The 10,983-nt window shown below is 38.8% G+C and overlaps 2 protein-coding genes across 2 annotated transcripts in view; both read left to right on the forward strand.

The window, feature by feature from the left end:
- The window catches only part of pnpla3 (patatin-like phospholipase domain containing 3), a 9,119-nt gene extending 7,092 nt beyond the window's left edge, over positions 1-2,027 (forward strand). The window contains exons 8-9 of the mRNA XM_029462547.1: positions 416-524; positions 1,155-2,027. Of these exons, the coding sequence (XP_029318407.1) occupies positions 416-524 (109 nt within the window). The 3' untranslated portion in view covers positions 1,155-2,027. The remainder of the gene's footprint in view (positions 1-415; positions 525-1,154) is intronic.
- An 884-nt stretch (positions 2,028-2,911) lies between these two features.
- Positions 2,912-10,632, forward strand: LOC115028104 (sorting nexin-4-like). The gene is given in 15 exon segments (XM_029461519.1): positions 2,912-3,011; positions 3,399-3,523; positions 3,699-3,837; positions 5,444-5,593; positions 5,675-5,722; positions 5,819-5,874; positions 6,424-6,496; positions 7,456-7,476; positions 7,478-7,518; positions 7,808-7,873; positions 8,012-8,101; positions 8,809-8,908; positions 9,064-9,209; positions 9,349-9,463; positions 9,552-10,632. Coding segments are annotated over 15 exon segments (1,302 nt in total). The 5' UTR covers positions 2,912-2,927; the 3' UTR covers positions 9,600-10,632.
- Positions 10,633-10,983: the final 351 nt, after the last annotated feature.

Below are 10,983 nucleotides of genomic sequence, written 5' to 3' on the forward strand. Positions count from 1 at the left end.
GAAACACTGCCTCTATTTAGTGTTTTTACTGAGAGGAGGAGACCGCTGCGGATAATTCGGCTCCCGGTAGAAACCTCCTGAACATCTCAAGTTATCCGAGAAACAAGCTGATCAAACGTTAACAATTAGCTCGCAGCCCATCTATCCTATGTCTGCCAAACTACGTTAGAGGAACACTGATTTTTAACATGTAACTGCTTTATTTAGTGTTTTTACCGAGACAACAAATCCCATGATCCCACGCCACCAAACTCTGTTATTGTTTTGATTGAGAGACCCCTAGTGGCAGAGGATTTCATATTGTGCATTTAAAACGAAGAGTCAGGTCCATGACCAAGTTGCCTGTTTCATTGTTAAACATCAGTTTAATGTTCTTAAAATATTATCTAATATTAATATTATTTCTCTGCCTCAGGTTAGTGGAGTGGATCCCAGAGGTTCCAGCTGATATGCGCTGGCTGTTTGGTGTGGCAGGTAACATGTACCAACAGGCCTGGAAAGGAGCACCAGTCCAAGTCCATTAGGTGACGGATGATTTTTCTTACAGTGCATACATTGTGCACACATACAGTCATACAATTTTCTAGCCTCAAAATGACGTAACAAAACATAGAACAAAAGATATAAGAAAGTAATAAAATAATCACATAAAGAAAGAAAGAAAAATATAACAACAATAATAATAACTTGTGTCATTGACACTGAGCCACATACAGTATGTTTCTTTGTTGGTTAGATCACAAATCTGATTGCTTTGTTTTCCCAGCTACATATACATCAGGGTCGGCCCTCCTCCGGTCTAGAAGGAGCAGCTGTTTGATAAACACCAGAAGAACTTCTGCACTGTGTGCGGTTTAGCTACCACAATCACAGTTTAGCTAGTGTTAGCTAACAACTATCCATAAGCTAACACAATGGATGAGTCATCTTTATGAACCAGTAAGACAAATATGTCATCCTCTTCATGGACGCTAACTCACGTCGCTCCCTCGCCCAGACCGATCAGCTCAGTGTGCCTTTTGTTTTATTGTAGGGTTAGAAACGGCACGTTGCTTTACTGAGACCTGGAACTTAACTATAGCTGCTGTTCTCACAAGGACAGAGACTGAAGTTGTGAAATAAACTCTTACATATCTGTGTAATTGACTTTACAGTGAGCCGTGCCTGAGGAAATGCTTGAGTGTGCCGCCTCTACCTACAGAGTGTGACAAACCCATGCAGAGAGACAAACTGCCCGCTCTTTCCTCCCTCGACCTCCACGGAAGCTACTGGGAGATCCCCAAATCTACCTCCTCCTTCTCCTCCTCCTCGCCACAACATTCTCACATCGTCCCCTCCTCCCCGCAACAAGTCTGCTTCTTTGTCGGCTCAGAGGACGAACCTCACAGCCATGCACAGCAGTAAAATTATTCAGCACCTGCACTTTGACTTTTACAGATCTCCAGGCCTCCATATAATGACTTTAAGGTGACAAGAAGCACCTTCTGGCAGCCATATTGGAAGTCTGCCGGCCTCATTTTTTAAAAGTGTAATCTTGCCAGAAATGGAAAATCTAATTTTTTCATGAATCTGACGAGTTTTGTTTTTGACAGTATTCTATCAGTGGCTCTGGCTACAGCTGGAGCTCGGACCTTCTGACTACTTTTGTGAGACAATTGTTATCATAACCGAGGGAAATGATGCCAAAGCTACAAACAGTTGTAATAAACTTAAGTGTCCTTTTACTGAGATGATGTCAAGGACTCGACAGTTGTCGACTGCCTCACAGAACTCTAAATGTTGAGTAAATTAAGTCAGTTTACTCCCTAATAAAATTGCTGACCTAGCCCATTTTCTTTGTGTAAAGCCAGAAACTGTTCTCCACAATGGTGTCAGATGTTGACACAACCTAGAGGTAATTGGTTTTACTTAATTTGCCAAAATGAAACACCAATGCTGACTGTGCTGGTCAAGAGATTCAATGTGGTCTGACCTTCAAGCGAATCTGTAAAATAATATTCTCTTTAGATTAAACAATTTCAATGATTGATTGTTTTGTTTATTTGGGTGTCCTGCACAAAATGGTGACAAGAGACAATAACCAGGATGGCCACATGACAAATCATAATAAAGTTCCAAAGATTCAACAGTTGATTCCTCAATTCACCAGACAAAATTAAATCTATCCTCAACACTCAGATTTTAAATATGCTGATGTGTAGTAATCTTTGATTTGAATGTTAATGGATTTTTCCAAAGTAGGTAATAAATATGTTTAATATAATAGGTAATAATAAACCCAGATTACATTTGAAAAAAAATAGTTAATTAGATTATATATACATTGTCAAGGATTACTTGAAAACCTTTTGATCACATCTTTAAAATATGTCAAATTTAAAGTCATGAAACTTTTTCTCATGGTATTAAGCTATGAAAGCGTATCCCACATGTTGTAGAGTACACACATGAAGAGATTGGCGACAGGTGGAAAAACAACAACAACAACTTGCTTTCCCTTTTTTAATGCAACAAAAGCGGGCTGCTCTCAGAAGCGTACACACTACATACAAAGAAACAAACATTTTAAAGTAACAAAATAAGAATTAAAGGGCTAAGCCTTCAGGTTAGGTTTTTTCAGATGTACCTTTAAATGAAGGCTCATTTAAAATTTGGTTTATTCTATCTAAAATTTGTGTTTGATTTTTTTATGGTTCATGAAAATGCCAAATGGCTTTAGATTTATAAAAAATTGCTGTATGAGTTTTTCTTTCCAGCTGATCAATGCAACCCCATCCGGTTCAACCGTGCCGGAGCCTTGTTCGAATAGGTAAGGATTATTTGGAGCAGGTCGCTCAGAACTACACATTGCACCTTTAACATCTGTTGGGTCATTTCACGCTTTGCGCATGCGTCCTGGCTCACAACCAACATCAGCAAAGAGGAGGATGGCGGAGGATGGGAGGGAAGAGTCGGTGGCCGCTGACGACGACTCAGACTATACAGCTGAAGACAGGAGCTTAAACAACACGGTAAAACAGCTTCCCTTTGCTGTTTTAGTTGTAAACCTGTCATACCAGCGGATAAAGGCTGTGTTAACGTTACAGTGCTAACAGTTTAAAGCTCAGAGCTAGCGTACATCATGTTATAGAGAAGCTAGCTGAATGTTAGTTATTACACGTTGATAAGGCACAATTCAAATAAAACGTTCGCCTTTTAAAATGATTTTTTCAGGTCATGAACTGTATGAGCCACCCATTATGTCCATGCTAACATAAAAGTTAGTTTGCTTTATATATAACGCCAATGTTTATAGTTAATATGGACAGCTGTTAGCTAACAGTCACAATAAAGCATGAGCAGACTGCAAAGGGTGTTCAGGTTGTTAATGCTACCGACTGTGTGATGTGATGGTTCAGATGGTGGAAGAGGGCTCTACTCTCCTGCGCAGAATGGAGATCTGTGTTGCTGAGGCTGAGAAAAGGAGTGGCAAAAATGCAGTGAACATGCAGGAGACGTTCACTGTGTACCTCATTGAAACACGGTGAGAATAACCCTGATCAAATGACTCATTTGAAAGGAAGTGCTGTGGGTTTGAGCTGAGATGTTTTGATAAATGTACTTCTGTTTCAGCCCTGTTGTGCATGAATTTACTTCTGTCTTTTGTCATTGTGCAAACACAACTAAAACAACATTTTCCCGTGACTCTCTCCTTAAAGGCCAATGGATGCAGTCGCTGACGGTCGTAACCCAGCCCCCGACTCTCTGTGGAGGAGATACAGTGAATTTGAACTGCTGCGGAACTACCTATTAGTTACATATCCATACATCGTGGTCTCCCCTCTGCCTGAGAAGAGGGTGAGTTTAGTGTGGCTCTGCTTTCCAAATACTGTTCAGTGACTCTCAGAGGATTGAAGCCTTGTTTTATGTTCTTTAAGAAATCTAATATAATGTGGCAGAACAGGAAGTAGGTTGAGAAATCACCATTGGCTTCCGGCTAACTCCTGGTAAATTAAGACCCCTAAATCAACCATTATCAGCCGGATTTCTTGTTTGTTTGCTCCATGTATTTCAGAAAAAAAAGCTACCATAGAGTCATTAATTAGTAGACAAAGTGTGATTAATTAGTAGACAAGTTTGTTGTTTTTTCTCCAGGGGAAAGGGACAAACAGTTGGTGTTTTTTACAGCAAAACATACCATGTCAGTGATCAATAAGAAAAACTAACAGGGACTTTGTAAAGGTAGAATAGTGGCTTATTTTAGAGTTGCAGTTTTCTTGGTCGATTCCGAATTCCAATTTTTTTGCTGATTCTGATTTTCTTTCTTTCTAAGAACTATAATTGACAGCATACACAAACATTTTTGTAACTTTTCTTTTGTAGAAAAATAAAATATAATTGACATTCACTTACATTCTCTACAAAACTGCACCTAGTTACAGGACTTTCTCTCACTCTCACAAACACTAAAAAATAAAAGTGGTGACTGGACAAAAAAAATGCAACTGAAAACAAATTGCAGTGTATTCAAATGCATCTAAAATGTTTTAGTTGCCCAGAAGAAAACAGGTGCTACATATCCTTATCACAACATAGTTCCAAATGTTTTCAGTTCTACAGCTTATTTTGAACTTGTAGTTGTTACAAATTGAGAGCGTTATGTCTTCTTCTGACATTAAACCATCCTGCAACACATTTGTTTAAATTTTCCAAATAATTGGATATACTGTATTAAACTGATGAACCGCTGCATATTGTTAGATCCGCGTAGGTCGCGTCCTGGTCCCTCAGGGGCGAGTCTCGACCAACTCTCCAACTAACGGGTCCGAGTCCTAATCCTATCAAGTTCTACCTTAACTAGAATACAGCGACTATTTAAGTTGGTAGCGAGGAGACTTAGCCTAGTGTCTACTGCCTGTATACAACAGTCTATCCCGCTTGCACCAATAATCCCGACAAATTGAATAGCGATGTGAATTCAGCGGCTACTACCGGTCACCAGTCTGACAGCTCTCCTCTATGATCTGTGCACTTGGTATTGACAAGGTTTAGTTAGTAGTCAGGAATTGAGCACAGGGACATGTTTAATCTACTTGCTAGAGACAACCATTAACAGAACCACTGAGATGTTAATCGCTCCAAACCTTATAAAATACCTTATAAAGATACAAATTCTTACTGTCCACAATTCTAGGTTTAAATCAAAAGATTCATTTTATTTTAAGTATTAAAGTAGGGGCAAGGCATACACCTTACATTGATTCAAACAACATGTAACATGATTATCAGAATTGATGAACTATAATATAAATCCCTAACACATAACTGCCATGTCTATCTGATTTACTTATCGATGTAACAACTAGTGCACCAAAACATATAATTGATAGCTAAAGCAAACAAACTGCAATATTGTCAAGTGAAATGCTTAAAGCAGGCCGTTTCCTTGTTCTCTTGCATGCAGGCAGAGTTTGTGTGGCACAAGCTGTCGGCAGACAACATGGACCCAGACTTTGTGGAGCGCCGCAGGGTCGGGCTGGAGAACTTTCTGCTTCGTGTGGCATCACATCCGGTCCTCTGCAATGACAAGATCCTCCACCACTTTCTCACCGAGGTACATGCTGCAGCTCTGCGTCAGTGAAGTGATATACAATAGCTTAATAATAATAATAACCTTTACTGCTATGTGTGGCAGGAACATGGATGGAAGGAAGTGGTGTATGAGACAGGATTTCAGGCTAAGGTACTTTTTGGAACTTCTATCTTTTTATTCTTACAGGCATACAAAGATGTTCAGCGTTCACAACACTTGACCACCTCTTTGTTACTCGTATTTCAGGCAGATTCCAGGCTGAGAGCTCTCAGTGCCACCTTCAGGGTGAGAAATCCAGATAAGTAAGTTAGTGTTTCCTAAACACAACGTAAGAACGGCTCGATTGGATTGAAAGTGTCAAAAGTTACCATTAATGTTAAAATAATGAATCTCTTGTTATTAAGAGTTCTATTTTAAAGTAGGAGATAACTTGATGTTGACTTCACTGTTTACAGGTAGAATACTCACAATTGGTATTATCCATATGATCACCCAATGTGCGATACATCGAGGGCCACAACTAACAATTATTTAAAAATATATTTAATCATTTGGTCTATAAAACATCAGAACAAGCTCTAACACAAGATAACATCATTACGCTTCTTGTTTTGTCCGTCCAACAGTTCAAAACTTTAAAAAGGAAGCAAATTCTCACATTTAAGAACCTGGAGCCATCAAATGTTTGTGCTTGGAAAAAGACCTTTAACATTTAATTCATTATCAAAATAATAATTAAATATTATAAAAATCATTTCAAGGATAAATAAATACATACAATAAAAAAAGGGGATAAATTAATTTATAATATAATGTTCTTTGTACATGTGTCTTCATTTTCTCTTACTTAGACGCTTCATAGACATGAAGCACTACAGCGATGAGCTGCAATCTCACACATCTCAGCTGCTCCGAGCACGAGCAGTAAGTCTCTCTACCTGTCTTTCTCTCATACACACACACACACACACACACACACACACACACACACACACACACACACACGCACAGATTGAATTCATGTTGGCTTAAAATATATTTTTAATTGCGTTATGCTTCAAACCTTTAAACTGCAATAACTGATTTTTTTGGTTGTTGTCAACACAACGTTAACATATTGTCGGGGAGCTATTGAAGTTCTGGTGGTCTTACAAGTTATAACAGATTCAAAAGAAGCTCACTGGAGAAGAACAAAGTTAGATACAATAGAGTTTATTCTTGCACAAGTACAGATCAAAACTTTGAGGACACACCCGGTTGAGTTCTGGGGAACTTAAGGATCTATACTCCTTTCTTATACACTTTAGTTCACACCTCTTTTCCCATCGTCTTAGTCTCCTGACAATAAATCAAGGGACTGTGTTTTTCCCCATTCTCTCTTGATCTAACACCTGAGTCCATAACATTTCCATACATACGGCTTATCTACCCTGTGTGGGATGTCGTAGGGTTAACACGCATAGTCTAGGTCTGTCTTATGCCCACTCTACAGGCGCATGTCCCCCCCTCTCTCCTTCGCTACATGCTGAGGATCTCATAAATCTCTTTTATGGGTTAACTTGGGGGGCTTTTTCACTCCCATATGCTCACTTTTACAATGGCCCTCAAACCTTCTGACATGCAACCTACTACGCTGTTATAAATCAGATTGAGTATATTGAATATCACAGTCACTGAATATTACACATTATTGTCGTATATGTTGGATACAAAGTACTGAACATTTACTACAACAATATCACCTTTTAAGTTGACATGGTAAACGTGTTCGCAAAGAGCTGCGTATTTACACATCCAGCAGTTACAGAGCAACATTATCATTCACTTGAAGTCATGTTGGTGTCTGAATGTCTAATATTATGTATTTTCTGTGTCTCTTCTAGAGGGTTGCAGATCGACTCTACTGGTGTTTACAAGGTCCACGGGAACTATGGGAGGGTTTTCAGGTTTGACAACAGCCATATGATAATGTATCTGTGCAGAACTGAACAAATGAACCTGAATTGCTGATGAATGTGTCCTATTGTCAAGTCAAATAAATGTTAGTCCAAAATCATATTACAGCATACAACACCATCTACTCTTAGACCTTCAATTTGGACAAGGGAAAAACAAACTACTTTCACAGCTTAAAAAGTGTGTAACTTAAGGACAGATCATAATATTAATACAACAAATACATTTGTTTCAATATAAATGAATTATACTGCATATCATGTCATGTGTTGACTGCAGTGAGTGGAGTGCCATAGAGAAAGAGATGGGAGATGGACTGCAAAGTGCCGGTCATCATATGGACGCGTGAGTGTCTATCTCTGTTATTATAGCTTCATGCTTTTCCTCAACAGATTTCTATATGTAACACATACATGTAACACTGTGGGGTTGTTGCTGCCGCTAACACCTTGTTTAGACAAATCTTGTTTGTCTCACCTGTAGATATGCTGCCTCAATAGATGATATCTTAGAAGAAGAGGAACATTACGCAGACCAACTGAAAGAATATCTCTTTTATGCTGAAGCTCTGAGGTAAGACCCAATTTGAACAACATTGTCACAACATATTTTAAAGGCTCATGACATAGTGGCTCCATGAAAGTTAAACTGTCCCCAGTTGAAGCCTGAGACGAGACTTGATTTGTTCTTTTTTTAACATCATGTTACTGATGTCCATCATATGGACTGTCTAATGTCTACCTGAATGCTTTGTATATGCTCTCTGCTAATAATAATTAGAGCTTAGCGAATCTGACTGAACTGAGAGAACTGTCGGATGAGTTTTTGATCTGCTTTATTTTAGCTGATAGGCTACCGATCAAATTAAAACATGCCTGGGTCTGCCCTGAAAGCGAGACCTAGGATTGGCTCTGTGCAGCTCTAATTACAACTACGATAAAGTTAGGCTGCATTCACAGCAAACGCCAGGCCTCCCATTTAACCCTGCGCTAATCTCCACTACGCTTGTGAGTTACTAGTTACCGCGGTCACAATTCAGGTTTAAAGGTTAAAAGTGTTGCCATGTGGGATGTCATTTAATTGTGCGATTTCACTGAGGAGTTGTAGTTCATCTTTTTCCATTCATTCTCTGTAAAAAATGTAATTTTGTTAATGAGTTCCATTAATTAATACATTTCCCCATTACATCACTGGATATTGGCACTTTGTCAAAGGCTTAGTATTCGAGCACGGGGGCAGCAATATATTGTGATATTATATAGTACACTTTGCTTTGGCAGGGCAGTGTGCAGGAAACATGAGCTGACCCAGTTTGAGCTTGAGATGGCCTCCCAGGACCTCATCTCCAAGAAGCAGCAACATGAGGAGCTGGCTACAGGGGTACACTATACTCTTACTGCTACTAACTGTTATAACTACTGTTATATACTGTATGTATTCCTCAATTCATTGCTTTGTGTGTTATTGTTAAGCAGGGATAGCTGCTTCTGTGAGGAGATGTTAACATATTCCACGTGTTTTTACGTCTTCCTTAGATTGTTCGGACGTTCTCCTTCAAAGGCATGACCAACAAGCTTTTTGGCCAAGAGGCACCTGAGCAACGGGAGGCCAGACTGAAGCTGCTGGAGGAGCTGATAGTAGAGGGTGAAGAGGCTGTCAAGGAGAAAACGGTGGAGTGCGAGTGAGTCATGGACACTGCTTAATGCTTGTAGATTGTGTGATAAATCAGCCTTCAAGGATAATCACATGTCCGGTCCATGTCCATGATTATAGGTAATATATTTGCCAAATGTGCGTGTGCTTCATTTGTTTTATTGCAGCGTGCATGTTGAAAGGGGATGGGTGGATATGCAGCGCTTTAAGGAGCAGAAAGACAAAGATCTGCGGGAAGCGCTCATCAACTATGCTGTCATGCAAATCAGCATGTGCAAAAAGGTAGAGAACATCACATCAGCTTTCTGAAGGTTACAGGGCAACTGTAGTGGTCACGTTCATGTGGTTTGTTTGTTTTCTCTCCCTGCAGGGAATACAAATGTGGAGCAATGCCAAAGAATGTTTCCTCAAGATGTAAAGTCGAAGCCATATTCAAAGGATTTCACTTCTCTGTGATGCTCAGATGTGGATGCTGGGAAATTATGCCAATGTCCGCTGGTTGAGGTTTGAAAACAACCACTGTAAAGTGACAACATTGAATATAAAAATAATGTAGTTTCAAGTATTTACACACAATTAGTTCATATGCAACTAATTCTCAGTAGTGATTTCACTGTTAAGCTTTTGTGGAGTGAAAAGTGGATCCCACAAAGCACAGGACTTGGACACTGGAGACCGGGGTTCACAGGGTTGACTTTCTCAATGTTTAGCCAAGACCATTTTCTCTCACCTTTAAAAGAGGCACTTTGACAGACCGGGAGTGTGGGATTTGACGGACATTGGCATTTACCAGGCAAAGATTTTTGGAGTTTAGACCCATACAAGGGACTAATGTTACCTGTTTGGTTCGGTTCAAATAAACTTGTTTAGGCCGGTCTGAAAACAGTTAAACGCACCAAACAAGTGGACGGAGGCTGCCTGAAAAAGAGGGTCTCGGTCCAGATCCAACCAGACTCTGGTCCAGTTTGTTTATGGTGTTCTTAAATTGTGATTAAGTGTGAGTGTTAAGCAAACTGGACCAGAACTAAAAGTCAATGTCTGTGACCTGTGCTGCCTAAAATTAAAGGCATCTAAAATATGATACATTCATGCTTTAAAGGAATCATTTAAAGTGAAGATGTTGATCACATGTGGTGATGTCCAGGACAATGTATTGTACTAATGTACAGTAAGCTGCACATAAGATGTATGATACTCAGTCTAAGATTTTATTTAATTTAGTTTAATTGAATATATACTTAATTTATTGACTGAAACGTTTTGCCTGTTTAAATAACATTGTACTTCCTGTTTCTGATGCTTGCCAGCAATAAGCTTTGTGAGTGTATTAATGTAAGTTTTCATAACTCCATTTGTCCATACCCTTTTATATTTCAAATTTTATGCTCAATTTGGATGGATAGCTCTTGTTTGTTCTATTTATTTGAATAAAAATGTGTCACACCACTGACTGTATTTGTATTTAGTTTTTATTACAACATTGACTAAGAAATATACATATGTTTTTATAAACCAGAAATAGTCTGATATATCGTAGCTTTATTCTAACTTTACATAAGACATAATTTGAGACACACACACGCATTGCAGTACATCAAAATATCTGAATGTGTGATAGAGGAATATGGTATTGATGTGTATTTATTAATCTGATACTGTATGTTTAAACCAATAATTTATTAATTAGTTTTGTATAACAGCTTGTTGCAGTTCCTCTCTTAATATGATTAATATCAAGCAGTAGCAGAATAGAGAACATGATATCAATAATACAGTGTAAAAATACTCAATTACAAGTCATG

Source organism: Cottoperca gobio, chromosome 23 (assembly GCF_900634415.1).
Source record: "Cottoperca gobio chromosome 23, fCotGob3.1, whole genome shotgun sequence".
NCBI lineage: Eukaryota > Metazoa > Chordata > Actinopteri > Perciformes > Bovichtidae > Cottoperca > Cottoperca gobio.